Genomic DNA, 25,287 nt, shown 5'->3' with positions numbered 1-25,287 from the left:
AAGTACTGTATATTTGTTTCAGGAGACTTACAACTCAGCCATCTGTGAAATTACAGCATATTTTATTTAACTTCAATGACGAGGCAGAGAAGATTAAGCAATTTTGCGTTTTTACGCATTTTAAAGCGAAGTGTGACATTTACAAGAGTCATGGATCATGTCACAGGTTTGTCCAGTGAAGTGAGACAAAGTTCAGATACTGACCTCTGCAGAGCAAACAAAAATGCCAAAAGAGAGGAACAACAGAGTTTGTATGAACAGTTGCACCTGAGGATGTGTCATTTAAATTACTTTTTTCGATCAAACAACTGATTTCCGCTCTGAGACTAAGCTAAAGACTATTCCTCATTCACAGGTTAGACTTAAGCTGTCAGTTTAGCAACAACAGCTGGCATGTTTGGGACAAGCCCGCGGTCAATAAACAGTGTGGCGTTCAACAGGAAATGACCCCAGGGTCACAGACTCCCTCTACAGCCTTTGCCTGGGTGAACTAACAAACAGCAGTCGATCAGTGAACTCTGCCAGTTAGGAAACACTCTGTGATGGAAGGATGGGAGGTAAAAGAAAAAAGGATTGTCACTCAAGCTATACAAGTACAGCACACACACACACACACACACACACACACGCAAACTTACCCGTCACTACCAAAACAGCTTTACAAACAGTCTTTAGCTTAAACCTCAAAAAGTGAATCCACTGTCATTATACTGGAGACATTTAACATCCCATGAGTCGGTAAGCGGACCTGTCACATCAGGCTTAAATGAACATCTATATTTTCTTCATCCGTTATTAATATTTAATTAACCTGTTGAACCTTGAATTCCCTCCCCAATTTTGTCTTTGGTTAATTAAATAGATTTTATTTCTAATCTTATTACCATATAAATGCAATGCACATCTTGCTCAAATTTCCTGAATGTCAAATGCATCATTGTATACACATTTCCACCAAACTCAGCATGACATCTGTGGTTAAATTGGTCGTCCAAACCATTCCAACCAGTGACATATTGTTTTATATGTCGTACTGATTTTTATTTATGAGGCTAGACCTGCCTGGCTGCCCTTGTTTCTGTCCTGTTTTTTGGTTGTGAACAACATAACAAGGCTCTGAACCAATGCAGGATTTTTTGTTATTTGTAATAAACGTACATGTGTTTGACAGACAGAGCGTATCTGTGAATTGAGCATCTGTAATGATGGACCCACAGGTTAAAGAGGTTTCATGATTTTGCATTTTTATTCTAAAGTAATTAAAACCAAAAAATATTTAAATTAAATATAAATTCATCTAGATTCATGGAATCTGCCTCCCCAACATATCTGCAGTGAGACAATATCATTGCCCTTTTTGTTCTTGAGGACAGAGGCAGCCAGTTTATATCTCTAATCCAGACATATTTAGCTGGATAATCACCTTGCATTGTATAATCCTCAGGTTAGGTGAGGCTTCATGCAATAGCGATACACCTCATTCACATCTCTCAAAGACAAACAAGCATAACAGAAGGTAAGCTAGTCTAAAAGTCTATTTTTCTGTGTTAATGATTTGTAGTGATGTACCCGCTTGTTTTACTCTGTAATGTTTAATAATTCAAACAACATGAGCGATGGTTAATTTGTAATGCGAAATGAGAGGTAGCCACTAACACTCCACTGAGAGTGACAGACGTCTGTTCTCTGCTTTATAAAATTTCATTATCTGGATCTCGAGTACATTTTACTGTACAAGCCGACAGATGGCCAGCCCACTGTTTATATTTGTTTTGGTTCAATATTTGTGCCCCTGTTACTTGCTACAAGGCAATCACATCAACAGACGTCTTTAAAGCAGCTCCACTGTGCGATTATCAGGCTGGCCTCCAGAAAATACAAGGAGGAAGAGGTTGTAATTAGACAAGAATTATACAAAGCAGCCATGAGATGTAATAAGGAGATTGTTCCAAATGAAGAGATGTGAACAATATCATTCTCGCTCTCTGTTTCCTCCTATCTGCGCCAATGCTGAAGGTGACAGTCTCATTTCAGAGCCGTGACATGAAATCAGTGCTGGGGGGGGGGGGGGGGGGGGTGGAGGAAGTGGTGGAGAGATGTTGAGATAGGTGAAGATAAGATGGAGTGCCAGACCTGATTGCATTACTATCGGTTGTTTATGGATCAGACACAGGCTGGTTTGGCCCATGGGATTGATTGTCTTCTGACTGGACAGCAGGCGAATAGAAAGATAATACGAAAACAAAGAGAAAATAGACAGAGAGTACAAAGAGGAGTGAAGTCTAACCTCAACTCACAGCCAATCTAAGTGGTGTTGTGTTTTCCATCTGTGACTTTGTATGTTGTGGGGGTTTTTTAACGTGTGCCAGGGAGGTTAATTTCTCTGTTTGCTTGGTAATTGGAAGAGTATCTTAAACAATGTGCTGTAAATTTAGATCATGTTCCAGGGAAGTGCTTCCAACGTGACATGAATATATATATATATATATATATATATATATATATATATATATATATATATATATATATATATATATATATATATATATTTATATATGAACAACAGAAATGCTTAAAAGGGCAACTATACTAATTTTACACATCAAAGTGTGGTGTACTACTCTTTTGTGATTCCAGAGCGAGCTGCTTGAAATTTGAAAAATTGCCTCAATTAATGTCACTGGTTGTCACTTAAGCATCGGTTTGGGTTAAAAACTACAAAATGGAAAATAAATGCAAATCTGTTGGAGTCAGAAATAAGTGAGGTCAGTAGACCTCTGGAGCCTGCTCCTCATCTCTGCTTGAGGCAAGTGGCTCGAGGCTACACTAGCCGCTACTAGCATAGCGCACCCAATCCTCCGACCAAATCATTGGTAGTTGAGTTGCATTGTGGGTAATGTAGGTGCCAGATTTTGACAAAGAAAAAGAACACACAGAATTAAATCTCTAGCTCTGCTACCCTGAATTTTTTGTCTTTTTTTCTTCTTTTAACTGTCCATCATGAGTCCGACAATGTGTAAAGAGTGCAATGCTAAATCGGCAAATTACTCTTTTATGAAGTATGGTCATTTGTAAAAACTTGACATTTTCCTTTTAACTTGACATTTTGCAAAATGTATCCTTTTACAATGCCAAAACATTCCCAAACAAGATTTAGACCCTGATCACACCGGACATGACAGGTGCAGCCGCTTCAAAAAGCCCCTTGGCAAAGCGGGATGGGCCAAACGGCTGATGAGCCTGTGAAGCGGGGCTGCTGGAGCAACCAGGCAATCAAATGTAAATAACTGGGAAAAAATTGATTCATTGCAGACATTGAGCTCTTGCCTTTGAATAAGTAGGAGGGGGAAAATGATTCGTAAATATAAAAACACTAATATTAACCTGTGTGCTTTTGTCCGTTCCTACTACATCTACCGGCATTAAAACAGGAAGGCAGTGGTAAAATAGTAAAGCCCGCCTCTTGCTTGATTTGATTTCCTGCCTGGGCCATTGGTCACATTGACGAGTGGTGTGACTCCACGCCAGGTGCTGAAAAGTTGAGAATATTTTTACTTTTATAGAAGTCCGAAACGCAACACACCATACCACAGGAAAACAATCGTTTTGCGGGTGCTAAGGCACCCCATAGCCCCCAAAACCGTTGATCGGGGGCTAAGCACCCCCCAAAAATCATAATCACTATCAACCAATTAGCATGATGTCCATTGCTGCGTGTATTTTTTGTCACATCCAGAAGCAGAAAATAGTTTTCTCCTATGATAGTAACAGGTTAAAAATATCTTGCAACCTTGGTGGAGTAATGACCTCTCCGAGTCTGTTTTGTGTCTCCGTTTGTTTTACTGTATGTGGGTCTTGTTTGTATGATACATAGAATGCTTTTCGGTGCCCTTCACTCTAGTGGCCCTTGTGAAATATATTTAGAATATATATTTAGTGTTTAACCCCTAATGCTCCAGAAAGGACAATTCAACTGCTACTACAACATTGCAGCTCTTCAAGTGCTCTCCATCATCAGTTGTGTTCATTTTAGGGAGGTCCACCTGGCCCTCAATTTCATTACTTCAATTAGCGTAATTAGGATCTAAAATTGCTTGTGTTGGCTCAGTGATTGACAGCAATTGGCCACTCAGGGAGGAGAGCTGCAGACACACAACGATGCTGCTCAATGGCTGGTGTAGTGAAACGTGCAGCGGTCTGTTTGTTTACTCTGATGGGAGTTGTGCTCAGCGTAGATGAGAGAAATTCTTCAGGTAAACAATGTGAGACCATCGCTATAGAAAGTCCACATATCTCACTTTACCCACAAGTGCAATGTTAATGTTTGAGGGCGTAGAAGAGATAGATGCGTGTGTGTCTGTCTGTCTGTCTGTCTGTCTGTCTGTCTGTGTGTGTGTCTGTGTGTGTGTGTGTGTGTGTGTGTGTGTGTGTGTGTGTGTGTGTGTGTGTGTACTTGCAAAACAGTCAGGGCCACAAGTATTTGGACTGACACAATTATTCTAATTTTGCCTCTTTACACAACTCCAATGAATTTGAAATTAAGCAGTCAATGTGTGTTTGAAGTGTAGACTTTCAGCTTCAATTCATTGGATAACAAAAATATCACATAAACCGTTTAGGAATTACAGCCACTTTTACACAGCCCCCCACATTTTCAGAAACTTTAGTAAGTAATTGGACAATTGTCTGACAGACTGTTTCATGGCCAGGTGGGGCCTGTTCTGTCACTATTTCATGACAAGTGATGCAGATAATAGGTCTGGAGTTGATTCAAAATGTTAATTTGCATTTGGTAGGAGGCCATTATTAGGCTGAAAAAAACTTAACAAACCTATCATTAAGATGGCAGAAACATTAGGATTGGCCAATTAAACAGTTTGTTACATTCTTAAAAAGAAAGAATGCACTGGCAAGCTCACCAACACCAAAAGGCCCGAAAGAACATGGAAGATATCTTAAGTAGATGGTCGCAGAATTCCTCACCTTCATAACATCTACTGAAGTCAAGAACACTCTGGAAGAGGTAGGCGTGCTACTGTTAAAGTCTACAATCAAGACCAGAAAACATCTGAAAAAGACCATTTTTGGAAAAATATTCTTTGGACAGATGAAACCAAGATTAACTTGTACCAGAATGATAGGAAGAGAAAAGTGTGGAAAAGGAAAGGAACAGCTCATGTCCCGAGCCAAACTACATCATCTGTCTAACATGGTGGAGGCAGTGCTATGGCATGGGCAGCCATACTGCCAATGGAACTGGGTCACTGGTGTTTATTGGTGATGTCACAACTGATCGAAGCAGCAGGATGAGTTCTGGGGTGTTTAGGGCTATGCTGTCGGCTCAGATCCAGCCAAATGCTACAAAACTGATTGGACGGAGCTTCACAGTGCAGATGGACAATGACCCAAAACACACTGTGAAAACAACCCAAGAGCTTCTCAAGGCAAAGAAATGGAATATTCTTCAATGGCCAAGTAAGTCACCTGATATCAACCCAATTGAGCATGCTTTTTACTTACTTACGAATGGCAGAAAGATCTACAAACAGCAGTAGCTGGAGGAGGCTGCAGTGAAGGCCTGGCAAAGCATCTGAAGGGAGGAAACTCAGCGTTTGGTGATGTCTATGGGTGCCAGACTTCAGGCAATCATTGACTACAAAAGGATTTTCCTCCAAGTATTAAAAATAATGATTATAATCACAATTATGTTAGTTTGCCCAATTACTTTTGAGCCTCTGAAAATATGGGGGGCTGTGTAAAAATGGTGTAATTCCTAAACAGCTATTGTGAATTTTTTATTATATCCATTGAATTAGTCTACACTTCAAACACATATTGACCGCTTAATTTCAAATCCACTGGAGTCATGTAACGAGGCAAAAATAGAATAATTGTGTCACAGTCCAAATACTTATGGCCCTGACTGTATGTGGGCAATAGCTAACAAACATTAATTTAATGCAAAACTGAATTTATCATCTGGCCTGCATGCATATTTACATAAATAAACCTATTCTATGAATATAAAGTACATAGTACATCAAGTACTATAAATACCGTCCGCTTTTCAAAGAATTCCACGACTGTAATCGTGTGAATCATGTGTGACATGAAAATTCATACCTTCTCCATACTAACAGCTTAACATGCTCCAAGAGTGTTGCAATCAGCAAGTATCACATGCTCAGTCGTTGCGTGAAAGCGTTACAGACAGGCAATCACTACTCAGTCATGGCACGTTTTGTTCGACCCAGTGGGAGTTGGGAATGCGGCTTGTTTTCGGAGGCGCATTTAAACGGTCAAGCGTAAATTAGAGGAGTAGCTGGTCTTCGTGTCGCTTCTCATTATGGCCCTCATGGTCGTCAAGGCGTTAAGTAGCAACCGCTGGAGCACATCTAGGGTATATATATATGTCTTGGCGGCATTGCAAGTGAGGCATTATATTTATAGCACATCAGAGCCGAATACAGTGCCGTTTATGAACAGGAGTTGATAGGCAGAACCGCAGAGGCCCATGACAGACCATTAATCTGCCTCTCAAACAGACAGCCATAAGTCTCCCTGCCTCTTTCTCTGCAAGTCCTACGCATGTGAATGTCATTCATTCCCTTGTCAATGGACCCATGCTAATGGACACTGGGTGCTGTGCAAATACAATGGTTGAAGCTGCTCTAATCATTAGCTTTATATGAACAATTAATCAAATCACCCCCAACTGTTCTCCTCAACTCTATTAAATTGTTTAGCTTTTACGGCCCACACATTTAGTGTTATGGTTAATCAACCCTATTTCCCACCACAGCAGGTAGCTGTTTTTAGCGGAAAAGCTCTGATAAAGTCATTGTACAAGATCAACCCAGCATGGAATGGCAGATACAAAGAGTTAGCAACTCAAAATGCCAGATATTTCTCTCTTTCTAGAGGTTGGCGTCAAGCAAAATAGAGCTAAAAACACTGGACTTAAATCCATCAGATTGCCAGAAAGAACTACTAATGAATTTTAAGAGTAAATAGGAAAATCTTTGTCAACAGATTTTCTACTGTCCAATATTTTCAAAGCTGCATCAATAACCTCATGAAGTTGTGAAAGATCAGGGGTCTTTTTTTTGTCAAAAATGCATAGCCTTTTGGAATTTGACTCTCTTATGCATCTGTTTTTTCAGTACTCCATTAGGAGATTTCTTGTCTTTTCCCCACACTCACATCCCTTTCCACATTCATCTTTTTCCATCCAGGATGTCAGTGAAAAGTGCAAAGGGAGGACCAGAAAGTAGACCACCCTCTGCTGCCAGGTCAGTGAGATCTAACTGAAGAAGGAATAGGCAATGAATACACTTATAAAGTCAAATTAACAATCTAATTCAAGTCAAGAGGTGAGGCTGTGAGCTTTAATCCTGCACTTGGTAGGATTCTCATTTTAAACATTAAGTCAGTCTAAATCACAATTTGGGGCTCAAAGATAAACAAGAGATCTATCCCCACATGTTTAAATCATACTGTAAAGCTGTTAATAAAGAGAAATAGAGAGATAGCTTTGGAAAGATTTTTTTTTACATTTTTACAGAGTTTCTGGGTAACAAAGTTGGTGAAACTTACAAAATTCAAACAATTGTCTCCCATTGCTGCTGCTGTCTATCAGCAGTCTGAATCCATCTGGATTTCCTCAGCAACGGGGTCCATCCATAATACAAGCCACAGAGTTCACTGTTGATTTGTATTGTTGCTTATGTGAAATCTTTTTTTTTTTTAAGTATTCACATTAATTGCGAGATGTTTAGTGCACTTTGAATTGATTAAGGCTTCTTTCTCTCCTAGCACTGCTCCACGAGGAGGGAAGGGTGCAGCTGCTGGCAGATCGCCCGCTTCTGGGAGATTTAAAAACAAGGCTCTTCAGCTCAGCCTCTCCAAGAAATTCTGGTTATTATTATTCTCTGTTTCTAATCAACATTGATTAGCACAAGGAGAGGGGGTTGTGTAGATTTGTGCACCCAATTAGGTCGATTGATACATCAGCTGCAAAAAAAGTCTTCAGAATTTGAAACTTGTCTTCCGAAGAAATGCTTCCTTCCTTTTCTAGTGACTGACGTAGCTGCTAATGTCAGGTGATTGGAGTGCTGACGTTTTTCAATAATTCTGCTCAAGCAGAGCAATTATTTTAAGGGCGGCTATAAGGAATAGATGACCCCAAAAGGAACTTTAAGTGTGTTAGTTAAAGTAAGTTAGGACAAGAAATTATAGGCTTGGCTTTGATGATGACTGCTCTCAACACTTGGCACGCAAATACACACTTCACAGCTCAAAGTCGTCCTCGGCACAGGGGAAGGGCTCTGGGGAGGAGGATGCACGTCGGCACAGCAAAAGGAGCCTCAGCAACAGCTCAGCGGTGGCCGCTGCCTACATTTCCTACCTCAACAAACTCTTTGGACAGGTCAGTTCAACATTACCTCTCATACGCAAATGCCTGTTGTCACAGTCTTGACACACATCTTGGTTCCTGCTTGGGTTACTCAAACAAAAAAAGGACATAGTTGCCGTTTCAAGCTTCTGGTTTTTATATAAAACACCATTAGGAGCAGGTAGATGTGTCAGGAATCAGCATATAGTGTGCCAGCTGATTATGTAGTTGCATCAATTAAGCCAATGATGTCACAGCCCTTAACTGCTTGTAGGATCAATACATGACAACATCATGCCAATTGTTTCCTGACACACCTACATGTTCCTGAGAGACTTTTAACATTCAATTCTAACACTTTCTCAAAATGCCATTTTTTCCCCCAATTAGCCTTAACCATATTATTTCATAATGCCACTTTTCACATCTGTCTGTCAACAAGACAAACACAGCAGAGCCAGTCAATAATATAAGCTGCCAAAGCTATAATAAAAATCACTTACATTATACTATGTTATTGTTAAAAGGACATTTGTACATTTGAGTCTCCTTCCTTTATGAGAATGATAGAGATTTTTGGAAGAGACCGGTGAAGAAAGGTTGATAACGTGGAGGTTTATAGACTGAGCCACAGCTGAGAGAAATAGCACATCAACTTTAAAGTTACACGGAATAGAGTTGGCAAATGGATCCATTTGTTCAGCTGATTCTAAGTGGTAACTATTGAATCAAAATATAAACACTGGTTGCAGCTGTTTGCAGTGTGAACTGCCCAAAAAGTAATGCCCCCGTTAATAAACCAGTAATTGCTGATATAAAAATCAGTCAAACGATTGTGGAAAGACAATATCAGTACCCACCTCTATTCAATCAAGCATCAAACCATCTGATCAGGACTGAGGGGTGTTACCTCATGCTATACAAAAAACAAAACAATACAACAACATCCTTTCCAAGAAGTCACTCCAGTAATTCCACTTCACGGATGATTTACTGCCTGGACACTGGGCTGGCTTCCATTAATGCCCTGGCTGGTTCAAGTGAAGCATTGGCTCTGTTCAAGCCTGATACCCTGATCCCAGATTGCTGCAGGGCATCACTGAATATTTGGGAAAAATTACAACTGGAAATGAGCCAATGAAATGATCCAGCTCAATGGCACCGTTCCCATTTCTGTTAAAAACAGTTGATTTATAGAGAGCACCATTTATATATCTTTAAAATGTGTTAAATTTGACACTATTAATATAGCACCAAACAACTTCTTCCTATGTAAAGATATAGTGGAAAAATGTCTACCTGAGCAGAGAATCAAGGGGATCAGTGTAGTCCAGGAAGACTATGGCGGCACATGTGTGTCTTTGTACGGAGAAAGTGGACATGGATCAGATCCGGGATGTTAAGGAGACTTACTTAAAAACTCAGAATGGCAAATACCCATTAAAATAATAGGTTGGAAATGGAAATTCATGTTCTGCTAATATTGAAAGCTAAAACTTCTCATGCAGAAGGTCACAATTATTATTTTATAAAAAAGTAGCATTGTCCTGAAATGTCAACATATTTAGAGTACTCACACATATTGTACATTACTGAGGGCTGACACCATCTGGTCGGTTGGTTGATTGGTTGTACATCACTACTTGATATGCTTTGAGTGTGAACATATCAGAATTGGCATATTTCTGATCTAATAAACTTGATTGAAATATTACTGCAGGCACACGCTGGTCGGCGTGTCTGTTGTCATCATTTAAAGGCCCAGTGTGTAAGATTTAGTGGCATCTAGTGGTTTGTAGCAAATTGCAGCCAACTAAATACCCCTAAACTCAGCCCTCCCTTTCCAAGCGTGTTGGAGAACTTGGACCTTCAGATAGGGATAGACATCTTTAGGAATTTAGTACAACCATAGCTGCTCTTATCAATACTCTGCTTTTCTACATTACTAAACAATTGTTTTTAAAAACATGTGTAACATTAAAAATGTTTTTTTAGTTATGTTTAAAATACATAAAAATATTGTTTATAGAGCAGCAACAGTTGTGTTTACAACAACAAAGCTAATATACAAAGTCATTCATATCTCACTAGATAGATAGATAGATAGTAACTTTATTGATCCCGCGAGGGGAAATTATTTCGTTACAAGCCGCAATAGGAACTAGAAACAAAAGTAAAATGTTAAGAAAATAAATAACATTTCTGAGTGAAGTTTATAAAGAATGAAGAACACGTCATTCCTTCTGTCCGCTGTCCTCCTGGCTGTTTCGAAAAACAAAAGCTTATGACTGACCGTGCTTCTGTAAACATGAAGGTGGATGAGACTGTACGCAGAGCTGACTGAATTAGGTTTTACTTTCATTGACATGTCCATTCTTGATGCACAGATGTATTGTTAAAGTATTGGCTCTTTACTCACGAAGCAACAGGCGTAGTTTCTGGATTCCCCAATTATGTTGTTGGGACAAAACATAATTGCGTGCATAAAACCAGCCAGCAGTTTCCTACAAAATATATTTGCTTTTGCAAATTAATTGTATATAAATGTAATTTCTGAGAGACGGGTTCAGCTCAGGTAAATAGATTACGCAAAGTAAATGTTCCCTTGGCAACAATATAGATGTGTAGTAGTTGGTAGACTTGACCAGGACTCTTTGTAAAAATATAACACACTGTGTTTATACATTTAATAATGTATATAATATATAATCATGTACATAATAATGCTAATAATCCGCTTTTTATCAAACAATGTGTGGGAATCGGTCAGCAGAAGGAAGAAGTTGCTGACCCAACATACATGTCTAAAGTACTTATTCCATAAAAAAGGGGATATTACTATTATCGTTATTATATTGGATGATAGAAATCTTTTTAACCGTGGAACCATATGGGACCCTGGTGAGACCATATAATAAAAGGAGAGCCAAAGGCTTTTCCATAAATGCCTTCATCACAGGAGAGGAATTTACTGTAAAAGATAACACGACAAGATAAAAGAAATACACGCCAAAGGAAGTTATGTGCTGAAGAATGTTTTAATTATATTTTTAATTATATTTCCTAATAACAAATGGGACATTATCATTGTTTTAGAGTCATTTATGGGAAATGAAAAGCGTTTCCCAGTGACCTTGGGCTACTGTGGACTCCATTTCCACATCCTGCTCTGAATTACTGCCTGACCTGCCACAATGGATCTGCCTTGTTTTACTGTGAAAGTCCCCGGTTTGAATTTAGTAGTAGCCAGGGAGAAAGGTCTGCATCGTATCCACAGGACACATGGTTTGGGCTGCTGCCCTGACACTGAGGCAGGGAGACCATCCGTCCCTCAGCAGTCCTAATCCATGCTTCAACACAAGTATTAATAACCCTCTCAGCAAGGTTCCCTGTCAGCCCTCATTAGACCCAACTGAAGAGGGGGCCTGGGGAAACAAATCGCTGAAGAAAAACAATCGATGCATTTACAGGTCAGATCCATCAAAGAGCGTCATATGTACGCTCTGTAACTGCATGTTTAAGTGTGGTGACCATGTGTTTGTCACATACCACTTATACGTGTCCATGCGTCATGCTTGCAAAGCAGCAGGCTGCTCGATGGACCATGAAGGCAGACAGAATGAAATTAACTGTTAATGGGATCGTTCTGACGGATGAATTGAAAGTCTGCATTGCATGCTGTCTAATCCTTTCTGGATGAAAAAAAATCCAATTAATGTGTTGACCTTGCTATCTTAATATATGCCCTTGAAGGCGGAATGATCCCGTGTAGGGTGAACAGCATTGTTGAACTCTGGGCAATGTGGGGCTTTTTATGCTGCAGCGTAAAAAATAAAAAATAAAATCAGAGGTTTATATAAACTTATATAAAATTGAGGCAGAGTACACTTGTAGTGAGGTAACTCTTGGCATCGCATTTGTGTCTCAACTCTGTAGGCAAGATTATATAGTGAATAATCATTTGAACGGCTGCCATGCGGAGCAGCTTCCAAATAAACTATGGGAGCCTCTTCTTTTCCTCAAGCCATTGTGCACTTGAGCAGGATGACCTTGCATGATTTATGTATTAGCCATCCTGAGTGCCAACATGTATTAGGAGGAAAATATTGAACTTCTCTTTGCATTTCAGATCCACTACTTCTCTAATTTACCTTTTTATTACTCACATTCTCAGCAGTAAAAAAAAAAAAAAAAAAGTAATAGAAATGGACATTTGATTAAAAGCAAAGATCCAGGTACGACCTCTAGCTCGACTCAGACCCTTTGTTGTGTTTCACCCCCTCTCTCCTGTCATTCACCAGCTGCTCGAATAAAAAGGCAATAAAAGCCCTAAAATGATCTCAAATAAAAGGAAAGGTCCTATGAAAAAATACAAAAGCATAGACGTAAGGTGAGCATTAGCATCGACTATGATCAAAGGTTGAACACTTGAATTTGATGCATTCAAACTATTTTAACACTCAAGGCTGTCCATCTCCTCCATATGATATTTTAACAATACAACATATTTGTCAAGTTTTTCATGCAAAACCTTTCATCTAAATGAGTTGGCTGCTATGGAAATCAGATAAATGTGATGAGGTTAAGAGCAAAATGTCCCTCAAAAATACAGTGGAATAAAAGTAATGTCTGCCATAATAGAAATGACAGTGTCGTACATGATATGGATGAATACATCTAATAGTGTGTCCTGTTCTCAGTTCCATTCAGTCTCAATATTTTTCCTCACTGAATGAAAAAGGAGGAAAAACAAGCCCACAGCAAATTTCTGCTCACAATAATCAGAGCTTTCGTAAGCTTGAGTGTCAGTCTTGTTTCTTTGAACTTAAAGATATCCTCAGGCTTGTGCCGTCTTTGTGCTCAGCCATATACATGTCAAGCTTGGTTGCTCTATAGGAAGATGACTGAGTTTGCATGTGTCTTGCTTTCACTGTGGATGTGTTGATGCTTCAGCAGAAGAGTTGCAGATTGTTAGCAGGCTCCATTGTCAAGATGCTGTTGGCACAAGCATTTGTAATACATGATTAGATGATGAATGTAATTTCAAGATCTTTCAATACCAAAGTTGTACATGTGTAAAGTCTGTACATGTTTACAAATGCGCTAATCGGAACATTGTTTCAAGGAATGAAGCGTTATTGGGAAAATCAGAATCAGGTTTATTGCCAAGTAGGATTTTACATACAAGGAATCTGCTTTGGTGTCTAACATAAATAAAATAACTTTAAATAGAAGGAAATCACAATGAAAATATTTAAAAATATGTACAATGGATCTGAATTAAAAACCAGCTGCTGTGCAGTTTTTACAAATAGTAGTTTTAATGTGCAAAATTGTCTCAAGAATGTGCAAAGGTTCACAGTACAAAGTATAACTATAACATGCAATGTAAAGAGATGAAGTTTCAAAGCTATACGGACTGCCTTTTTGTCTTATTCAAAGCTTCTATTACCGTTTTCTGTCGTCCTATTTTATAAATTCATAACCCTAATAGAAAATAAAAACAAATCCATAGAAAATATCCTCAAATTGAAAAAGTGATTCATCGGATTAAGAGAGTCAAGTATTTTTTCATTAAATCAACTTTCATCACTGAATAAATCTCACAAGTGCAAACAGTTGTTTCTCACAGGATAAATGCCAACAAATATTGATTTAAGCATAATATTTACTAGACAAAAATGCTGTGAATTTCATATAAATGATTACATCAGTCTTTTTTCAATATATATTTTCTTTTACTTTTGGATTTTACAACTCTATGGAGTTATTGGATTTTACAAGTCGGAAACAATTGTTGGCAGCCACCACCGGAATCTAATTCTACAAATGATAGAATACTATTCAACACAGAGCCTGTTTGTAACTTGTACTGGCGTTATCTTCACTTCACCCATCTCTCTTCTGCTCCACTCCGTGTGAGTGGAGAGGCTAAAGCCTGATTTATACTTTCCACCAACATGAAGTAAATTTTGTAGCTATTCTATATCTATTGCGCATGTTTGGAATGCATCCACCGAGCGTACAGTATAACTGAACTACCACCGCAGCTGTCCATGTGTCGGTTTTGGAGTATCACCGAGACTTTAGACTTGTAGTTGTTCTGTCTGGAGGGGCCTCAGACAGAAGTAGAGTCATTAGCTATGAACGGTTAGAGTTTCTCAGAGTGCTGTCGCTTAGCATTTCTCTCCGCCTGTCTAAACCTGTACTTCCCTGTCCCCACTTCTAAACATCTCCTTTTTCGAACCTTAGCTGTCTGAGTTTCGCTGTGAACCAGAGTTTGTCATTCTCGCCCTGCTATGCGATGGTATACAAGCGGTCTTCACAGAAACTAATGTATCAGCACATTTATGGCCAACATACCTTTTTAAAGTAAAATTCCGAGAGTATTTCTTGCCTGAGGATATGCAAGGGTACAGTCTTGCAACTTTGGTCATTAAATTCTAAAGTGCATTTATAAATTGCCTCACCTTCCCTGAAAACCCATGAAAAAGGGGAGAGAAAGAAGGAGAAAGAGAAGGTGAGATCACCCTCAGCAAATGTCAAAACAAGGCAGAGAATAGTCAATGATTCACACACATAAGGCTTTATGCAAATGATATGTCTTGTGTCTGTGTGTGTGTGTGTGTGTGTGTGTGTGTGTGTGTGTGTGTGTGTGTATCCGTGTCTTAGTTTACATGTATCCGTTTCTTTGCGACAGTGAGAGGTTTGTGCAACTCATTGTCACGTGGTTGTGCATGGGTGTGTATTTGTGTGCACACAGACGTGAGCTTATGCTGCATGTCCCTCGGGATGCTGCAGATGTAGCGAGTGTGTGAGCACATGCACGTAGGAGTGTGCAATGGTATTGTGTCATTTCTCAAATTAGAAAGACATGTCGCAGGGTGAAATCCCATTAGAGTTTACTGTCAGCATGCGGCAGTGTTGACATGATATGCATGTTATTCTAATTTGGTAGTCAAAAACAGATTATCACTGGGATATTTCTCAGGAGAATTTGCTGTTTCAAAGCCACCCTGATTTTACGTCCCATCCTCTGATGCTGTCTTTTTTTTCCTCTCTTGCCCCACAGGAGAGAGAGCTGATGCCAGAGGAGTTAGATGGTAAGATGTTGTTAATCTAATTATGATGCAAACACAGGATAAATGAATAGTCAATGCACAGCTTTATCAAATCGCACAGATTTTTTTTGCTCCTCTTTGTGAGTCACAAAAGAGATTGAAGGTTTCTCAGACTGAAATTTTTGCCGATGACTCAGAGCTACAAAACCAATTAATAAATCATAACAAAGCTTTAGTTGTATCTGCTGCTGGAGTCAACAACTTACAGCTAAGTTAAAACTTGTATACAAAGTGTAACTATCTGTCTGGGGAGAAATATTTTACCCTACTTTACAGTTTGTTGCGATTGCTCTAATTTGTTTGTCTGTCTGTCAGAGCTCCAGGAGGCCTTTAAGGAATTTGACTATGATGCGGATGGCTTCATCCATTACAAAGACATCGCAGACTGCATGAGGACTATGGGCTACATGCCTACAGAGATGGAGCTCATAGAGATCATCCAGCAAATCAAGATGAAATGTGTGTACATATCATCTGGTTGTGTCAGTGTGCGTTTGGTTTTCATTTCCTCCTGATTGGTTAAAAGCATGTGTGCATGACTGATGGGTCTCTCTGAAGGGAGTAGGTGCGAACGCCTGAGTGATGCGTCTGTTGCATAAATGCATGTGCTTGCATACGTGCACATTCTTTCCTACGAGTCTGTGAGGAACTGATGTTTTTCTTTGAAGTTGGAGACATTCGTGACATTTCAGCAGACTGATTAATGGCCCTCACACAGCAGGTGCAGGGAGTCTCCATGGAGAAGTGTGCGTTTGGTCGAGATCTGACTTGCCTCTCTCTGCTCTTAATGAGGGTGTGTTTGTCTTTGCTGTTTTTACTGAATGATCAAGTATAGATTTGTGTGTGGTGTGTGTTTAATGTGTAAGGTGAATGATCACTGTATTGATTTTTGCCATAAGTCTGGAGAACCAGTTCCTGTAACACCTACCTAGTGTCAGAGCCAAGCCTGAGCTACGAGCGTCTGCCAAGAGACTTTACATAAACCGCAACTAAGTTGCTGATGTTAATTCTAGTTTGCAAACTTTACAGATATACATTGTTGTGTAACTGACATCACTAAGTATATTCACTAAGGACTGTCTTCTATTTCTGCGACACCACGTTTTAGCATTTTCCATTATCCTGTAACTGTTAGTACATGACATCATTGTTGTGTGTGGTTACAGGTGAGAGAGACTTGACACTTTTAACCAAAAAAAAAAGTGACACATTTTTACAGCCTGATCTAAAAGTTCAACTGAAATTATAGGAAATGTAATTGAATTACATGTATCTGCCTGCTGCTGTGTACATATCTGCTCTGCAACCAAAACTGGCAGCAGCCTGCTACACAACACAAGAGCCACATTAGCTTTCCTGCAAAAGTCTCCTTCTTATCTACATGAACACGCCTCTTGGTCTGCACAATAGCCTGTTGAAGGAGTGACCAAACAGAATGCCAACGTCGGTTTGCATGCTAGGTTGCTAAATAGCTGATCAGCTGCAGCGCATTAAACTTACCTGTAAATGTCATGTCGGTCCTTTTACGTACAGGTGTGGTGCTTACTCTTCAATACCGCTGCCTATTGAACCCTCTCTGTAGGCTGCAACTTTGTTCAGTTTGTCTCTCGTTGCCCTGCTGGGGAGCTCATCTTTCCAGCTGCTGTCAATCAAAACACAAATAGGGACACACGCGCCCCTCCATCCGCTGAGAAGAAAAAGGAGCATTTCTGACACCTTTTCTTCTTCCTTTTGATAAAAAAAAACAGAACAAATAGAACTAAACAAGTAATAATTAATACATTTTATTTATTTATTATTTTTTTGTAAATGGCTGAACCAACCTTCTAACTAGGTGTGTGTAATTAATAATAGACATTTTGATATGTATTGTCTAGGAGACTTCTATATGTGTCTGCTTGGAAAAATAGCCTAAACTCAAGATCAATTTACACAACAAAAAAAGGTAACGTAGCATTGAGCCCCGAGAACAATGACACCAACAATGCAAAAATATTGACCTCAAAACATTTGCATCACATTGGATAGAGTAAGGCAGTGTTTCTCAGCTGTGATCCTCAGTGTCCAGAGTGCAGTTGGCTACCAGCTAGTTAAAACCAGATACACCCGAGGGTCCCCCATTTGGACGCAGAGTACATCAAAACTTAGAGAGTTTTGTGTTAAAAGTAACTGGCAGAGAACCCACGAAGAACGAATATAGTGATGTTATAGTTCTGCAGAAACCTCAGCGTCCTGGGAACAACATGAACTAGGTCACTTCTACACGAGACAAACACATCTCCCATCAGCCAAGCAAACAAATAACAAAATATCATAAATCATACTCGATATGACTGGGACAGACCGGAGAAAAAGGCTGCTACACTCCGTTAGCAACGTGCTACCTACGAACATGCAGCATGAAAAAGCACGAGCGCCTGACGGAGATTGCGGACATAGTTTCCATTTCTCTCTCCGGTAAACCATCGCAGAGATATTCAGCTTCGAACACAAAAAGTCACACAGCTTTCATCGAATATTGTACTTACTTTTGGTCGAATCTCAGCGAAAAAATGGAATATCTCCGTACTTCCAACGCATGTTTGTCCAGCTGCTGGTGCTCCGTGTGAATCCGTTCGATTCGTGTCTCTCCGACACTCCTCGGATTCTTGGGAGGGTTGGAAGCTCAGCAAATCAGATTTCAGAGCTGGACCTTTTTGAGCTTTATTGGCTAATAGTGCTGTCAATCATCTAGCTTTCAATTCCAGGCAATTCTATTGGCTCCTACGGTTCGAAGGATGTCTCAATGGTGAAAATCGGAGAAGGGGGGGCTGAGATACAGCCCTGAACATAGAGTCGAAGCAGGATTTGACCTTAAACTAAATAACTAAAAAGGGCATAGAAAGAGCTTAAAACACTCAAAAAAGGTCCAATCTTCGGTCTATTGAGTCAATGAACATCATGAGTGATACATAGAAGTGATATAGAGTGTTTTTGAATTTTAAAAATACTTTTTTATTCAAATATTGGAGTATTTGATCAGTTTTCTAATTTGAAATGCTCTATATTTCATAAATGTTTCACTGTATCTATGTATAGCTGTGTATATAGAGCCTATATCAGTTGTTCTAAGAGCCCAGCATATTAAAAGTCTTGGATACCCATACTTTCCAAAAAACAATACCCTAAAAGTGCTGTTTTTCAAGATCGAGCTTTTGAGTTTTCCAAGTTCTGCTGTGTTCCATCCTTATCTTATGTGAACCAGTAACATGTTTTCTGATAGTTCCATGATTTTTCTCATCTCAAAAATATATAAAAAAAGTTTTTTTTTTTTTTTTTTTTTTTTTTTTTTATACAATTAATTAGGTATTTCTTATCTTTATTCGAGCTGAGGCCTGCAAATAGGCCTCGTTTTTAAAAGGTTAATTGGCTTCACCTGGTGTCCCAGATGTAAAATGATTTGATCCTGATCAGGTGGTTAGAATAACAACAGCAAGGATCTTCAAAATTGAAAGAGTCACCGCTGCATTAACCTCACATTAATGCCCAATAAATGGCCCCTTCTGATGTGCACCATTGCAAAAAAGATCATATTTTAAATTATTGTCAAGATTCACAAAAATACCAAATACATCATGTTGAACAACAGGGAAATCTGTATACAATTATCTTTCATTGCCACTTCCCCACTTGATAATGACACAATATGTGATTCCTTTAAACTGTGTAGAAAAGCATTTCATAGCTCTACCTGAAAGGGACACTGTTAACGTCAAGGCTTTGGTGGTGGTGGTGACTGCATTTGATATTTTCTGCTATAATGTATACTGTGTAATATGAATTATTCATCTGTTCATTGATGCCTTAATTTGACCCATGAGGTAGAATGAGCTTCAGACATCCCTAGCTTAATCTCTGAAGCATAATCCCTACAGAGCCATTAATACCATGAAATCCAGTCTTTCTTATATAACTAGTGTTGCACTATCAATTAAAAATTAATAATAATCTTCTATGACTTTTGGGGGAATTTTTCCACTCCATGATTATAAACCGACCCACTTAAGGCACAATTCTTCAAGGAGGTGTCAGGAAATCCCCCAAAGACTGCTGCTCCACAAGGGTAAAGCCAGTCAGCCCAAAAAAATGTACTCGAGGCAATTATGAAAATCCTTTGCTAGCTTAAAAATCATAGAATAATCAAAGATCATTATGAATGGTCTTTTTTTTAGGATCCTTCAGCAAGCACAGTTTGGCATAGTTGGATTTGAATCCTCAACTGTCCTCACACTCTGAGCACTGATTAATGTTTTGAACCACAAAATGACCACATGGCTTTATTGGAGTAGTCTTTCACATCCACCAAAGGCTCAGACAATGAAAACAGACCGAGTCTATTGGTCTACAATCAAATACGCTTTTCTTTTGTCAAACTAATGACATGAGTCTTCCCATTGTATCAGTCTGTGTTGATAATTACCACAGGGATCAAACAGAACAAAACTGTTTGTAACTGGGTGGATAGAAACATAATGAGCAGACAGATGAATGTATTGTCAACGCCTCCATGCACTGAGGACATTTATTAATGAAAACAAAAACAGGAGCGTGATATTAAGTCAATAAAGGCCAGGTGCATTTGTACTGCCTTTACTTGATTACTGCATTCAAGTACAATAGTGAGGTACAGTACTTGTACTGGTGTTTTTCACTTTTAATATTTCGATTCACTATATTTGAGAGGGAGATAATGTACTTAAAAAAACAAAAACTGGAACCTGCCTGTAACCGACATAAATTATTAACACGATCTTTCTCTCAGTGTATCGTTAGCCAGCAGATGGTGGCAGCGGAACTTGCATGTATAACATACATTCAACATATGTGATACTTCAGTTCCTTTTGCACCTAATACCTTCATACGTCTTCTGAACTGAATCGCTGAATTGTGTTGTTGCTTGTTTGACTTAAAATGTCTCTAATCCATATTTCTATATTAACAATTGATCAAATTATGACATGAGGCCTAATGAGTTATTAACAATACTGCAATACCCCCCCCCCAGCTCCACCAGGAGTTGGTGGACACCAAAGTAGAGCTAGAAAGAGAGTGAATATTGGTTGCCAGAAATGAGACTCCAAATGCTGCCATGTGTTTACTTCATATGTAAATAAGCAACTGTTTGCTAACATGTTCACCATCATGACTTTGCAAGGTGATGCATTGTGTTGTGCCAAATAAATGAATGCGGGTGTAAAGTATTTGAAAACTTCTTCCACCGCTGGACTTACTGCATGCGCCAATATCTTCTGACACCTTAATGCTTAATACATAAATTCATATGTCTGACAGAGACACACTTCAGCGAGGCAAAGAAGTTATTACTTGGTAGTCGACCTGTGCATGTGTGTGTGTGTCAGCATCTATGTGTGTGTCCTCTGTCATTCTGCAGGGGGTGGTCATGTAGACTTTGATGATTTCTGCGAGTTAATGGGGCCGAGGATGCTGGCTGAAACGGCTCATATGGTCGGGCTGAAGGAGCTCCGCTGTGCTTTCAAACAGGTAAGAGGTCTCCGGCAAGGAACTCTAGAGACTTTTGACTTCAAGCAAGTGCAAAGCGCCTGGTATTGTGACAGTACCCAGAAGTGTGCAATAGGACCTTTCCTTATAGAGTGTAAGGCGTTTACTTGTCAGTCAGTCTGCAAGGAGAGGGCTAGTTGGCTATGAATGCAGAGGCAGGTTTAAGGGGAAAGGTTAAAGGAAAATATTGTGATTGATGAATTTTTTATGAAGGACAGTCCCTGCCATCACAACTGCCACCATATATATTCTACACTTCTTTGACTCACATGTTAATTTGTGCTTCATTGGTCTGGAGGAAATATCTATTGAGTTGCTCTCTTTGACGTCAATACAAAGGCAGGCAAGTGCTAAATTGATGGTCACCCAAAGGCAAGCCCTGGTGTGACGTAGTCCAAGCAACCAAGCAGGACAAACAAGGCGGTCACGTTATTTGTAAGCACAGCTTACAGTTCCTCCACTGAACACATTATAGCAGGATAGGTTTTTAATGGTTACAGCAAAACAGACAACACTGATAATGTGCGCTTCATGATTATAACTGAAAACAAATCAGAGAGTGTAATATGCTACAAGAATTAATTTATCTATATTATAAATGTAGGCATTTAGTTTGACTATTGTGGCTGTTTTAAAAGCAAGGGGCGAAATTGGACATCTGCTGACTCAGCAACGTTTTTATTGCCAATAAAGTGATGGCAAAACAAATTTCGATAAATGAAAAAGTGCTTTCAATATGGAAATATAGAAACACAGCATTGTACACCTCACATTGTAAAAAACAGTTTGGGGCTCTAAAGTAAATTGTGTCAATCGAATAATCCACCCTTTTACTGATCATGAACAGAGAGCTTTGTAACAATACATCTGTCTCAACCAAACAATCTCTTCCTGAACCAGTTGGGCTACTTGCTTTTATCAAAGCCAGTACGAAAGACACTAAGACACCGTTATTCCTCTGCATGCAAGGTTTTAAAATGTGTCCTCTCTTTTGAGAATGCAAGGTGACATAATCATCTGCCATTGAATCTGGAGATTCTTTAATCACATGTGCGTCATCGTAAAAGTCCGAACTAGAAATTCACATGTTCTGACCTTCAAATCAGTTTGTGGGGCTGTTGAAATAGTACTAAAGCACAGAAACTTCCATAACTTCAGAGCTTAGTTTGCTCTGTGACAAATGAGAATACATTTTCGCCTCATCCCAACTTAGTCCTCATATTCACTTAAAAAGTCTGTCTCACTTCAGTACTAACACTAACACTCGACTAACACCTCATGAGTCAGCATCGCCCCATCTGCCACTCAAGCTGTTTTCAGACTTCCAGGGACCTCGTGCAGCCATGTTGTTAATATACACTGTCAATGTAAAACTCTTTTTTGCATCATCTCTGAGTCTCTTTGTTTGTCTCTTGATAACGTTCTCTCCCTCTATTTCCATCTTTCTTTCTCCACCTCATTTCAGCACTCCATGATCAATCTTCACCCTCCACATCCGCAACAGAGACTTGTAATATTTGTTCTTTTCTTCCTTATTTCTTCTGTCATCCTCTTCATCTATGATCTGTTTGTCTCTCCATGTCTATGTGCCCACCTCAATGCTCTCCACTAACTGCACACATTGCAGTTTGACTGTGATGGTGATGGAAAGATCACGCTCGATGAGCTGAAGGAGGGCATGAAGACCCTCCTTGGGGAGAAGCTGAAGAAAGGTGAGCTGGAGGAGATCCTCAGCGACATTGACCTCAACAAAGACGGCAACATTGACTTTGATGGTGAGCGGTTGGGGATTGGGGGGGGGGAGTAGACAGACTCCAGGCAAGGTGTGAGAGGACATTAAAACAATGAATACAACACAATGATAAAACACTATCATCCACAATCATCCAAGAGCAATCGTGGACACAGTGCAAATATAGCAAGGTGAAGCTAAAGGCGGACAAAGCTTGTTCTAAAACAAGAATGAATCTGGGGTTGGCTTTTAACTTTTTACTGATTGTGACTTTAAATGAACCAGCAAGCGATCCATCCTGAGTCAGTTGAGTGTGCAAATAAGAAGCAAGCAGATAAGTCAAAAGAGTTAAAAGTAGGCTAATCAATAAATAGTTCAAATAGAAAGTTAATGGTAATGGATAAAATGATTAACGTAATGGAGAAGATGAAATAGGTAGCTAGAAGTAATGGGGAAAAAAACTGTTAAAATTGTTTGCTAAAAGTAATGGATTAATGATTTTAACATCCAACTTTCTGCTAATATCTTTTGTTATATTAATAGCATACGTACAGTACTGAAACACCCAATTTATCAGATGAAAAATGTTGGTAACTGTTGGTCTAAGGGATCTGAAGAGCGAACTAAGGAGGGCAAAGCAGAAGGGTCAATGCATCTGATTGGAATGGGTTCAGGATGAAGGGGACAGAAGGAGAAAATCTATAAGAAATGAGGAGGGAAAAGTTTGAGATGGGAAAGAAGGGTTGGTTAAGTCAAGGTGGGTTAGCTGGAATTGCCCATCCGATTTAATTAGGAGTGCATTAAGCCAATCGATACACATGCCTGCACACCTGTCACATGTCACACCAAGAACACACACATGGGCAGCTCAAGGGCTTTGCAGAAATGTCATTACCATATTTTACCTTGCAAGCTAATAAACAATACAGTGGGATACAGTCACACACACATGAATGCACACTTACAAGTCTATGTGCACACGTGCAGGCGTCATCATCACTGCACACACGTGTGTGTGTGTGATTATGGCCTGCAGCACACAAAGGGCTTAGAGGTGTGATCCTGTTTGTCTTGTCTCAGCAATCCAATCAATTACAGTTATCGGAAACATATGAATAGGTGCGTCAGTCCCAGAAGGGATCAATAAGCAGGTGCTCCTCAATATGATCAGTTAGCCGCTCGTTCTCACTACACAGGCGGCGGGTCAAACTCAGGTGTTAGGACGACTATAGGAGCTGCGGTTCCGCTCAATTTACTTCTTTTGAAATAAAATGTTTGGAGGAGTATCTCAAGAGATAATGTTAGTGGCTTAATCCGGAATTAAGCTTTACTGCTCAGTCAGTCAATAGAGTCACACCTACAGTCAGAAGCCTTGCGGGGCAAAGCTCTTCAGGAGGACATTGGGGAATGGAAGACATGATTGACTGGATTGATTTAGTGAAACCTGCCTCAAGCTATCTGCAGCTGAGTTCCATTGACAGGGACACATCAATAGCTGTCTTGATTGACAAGTGAATCTGCAATAATGGCCACTGCCAGCTGAATCAAGTGTTAATCAAACTGATTAACAATGTGCTTTATCTTACTTCAACAGAACCCCCCCCCAACTGACTTATTGCAATTTTCAACTAAAATGCTCCTGTATCCTTTCTGCTATTTTTTTCTTTGACATATCACGCCTTCACTTCTTGGACTTTTCATTAACTTGGTGATAATAGAAACATTACATCACACCATGAGCTGTGTTAGTTTCCAGTTCACAGGCTGAAAATGATGTGGCTGCATCCCATGCTGTCCCTTTATGATATTAGAGTGTCATTAGTCCTTATCGGTGGATCTGCTGCTGTCTCTGTCTCCCTCTGCAGAGTTTGTTATGATGCTTTCTGCACGATGACGTCTGATGGAAGGAGATGGAGCATAGAACGCTGGATGTGAGTACTTTCTTCTTCTTGCTGTTGTAATTCTGTTTTCTGTGACATTATATATTTGTAATGTTTGATTGTTAAAAAAAACAAATATAGTGGAGTCAAAGAGATGTGTTCATATTTTCATTATAAAAGTTGAGTTTTAGTGAGTACAGAGGGTAAAGGGTGAGTTATGAAACACTTAAATGTAACAGTAATGCTGCATTATCGCCCCCTTGTGGTTAGAAAATGTACAGACTCCTCAGATCTCCAGAATTCATTTTCTTTACCCACTGATTACATATTAACTTAAGGCTCATGGAGGACTGTATTATATATCAACTTATTTGCTCATAAATGGTCTAAAAGCTATGAAAACAATTTTCTCAACTCATCTTTACTCTGTGTGTTGGAGTCCTACATGAACTCAGTATTCTCTGCCAAAGATTGAACATCTTTGGTTATTTTACATTATAGGTTTGTGTTTTTTCTCTACTCTATGTTCTTTTGACGGACTGAAGTGGGCAGGGCTCTGTAGGGAAAAGGTGATGTCACAGACTACAATGCGCCAAACA

General features: G+C 39.4%; 1 protein-coding gene across 1 annotated transcript; it reads left to right on the top strand.

Annotated features, from left to right (window-relative positions):
- Nucleotides 1–7,236: 7,236 nt before the first annotated feature.
- Nucleotides 7,237–25,281, top strand: cabp4 (calcium binding protein 4). The gene is made up of 9 exons (XM_068702270.1): nt 7,237–7,292; nt 7,816–7,917; nt 8,296–8,428; nt 15,468–15,498; nt 15,832–15,975; nt 20,949–21,058; nt 22,704–22,851; nt 24,674–24,739; nt 25,234–25,281. Exons 1-8 carry the CDS (start codon nt 7,237–7,239, stop codon nt 24,700–24,702), a joined length of 753 nt encoding a protein of 250 aa, XP_068558371.1. The 3' UTR covers nt 24,703–24,739; nt 25,234–25,281.
- The last annotated feature ends 6 nt before the right edge of the window (nt 25,282–25,287 follow it).

This window comes from Cebidichthys violaceus, unplaced genomic scaffold (assembly GCF_023349555.1).
Source record: "Cebidichthys violaceus isolate CVI_PGR_0920_01 unplaced genomic scaffold, fCebVio1.0.p SCAF_82, whole genome shotgun sequence".
NCBI lineage: Eukaryota > Metazoa > Chordata > Actinopteri > Perciformes > Stichaeidae > Cebidichthys > Cebidichthys violaceus.
Note: the sequence above shows the minus strand (reverse complement) of the source record. Positions and strands in the feature narration are given on the sequence as shown.

Excerpts from the sequence above, each read along its gene's own strand:
- cabp4 (XM_068702270.1), top strand. The coding sequence starts at position 7,237 with ATGTCAGTGAAAAGTGCAAAGGGAGGACCAGAAAGTAGACCACCCTCT. Across the intron at positions 8,429-15,467 it reads TCAACAAACTCTTTGGACAG|GAGAGAGAGCTGATGCCAGA; the intron begins GTCAGTTCAACA and ends CTTGCCCCACAG. Across the intron at positions 15,976-20,948 it reads CCAGCAAATCAAGATGAAAT|GGGGTGGTCATGTAGACTTT; the intron begins GTGTGTACATAT and ends GTCATTCTGCAG.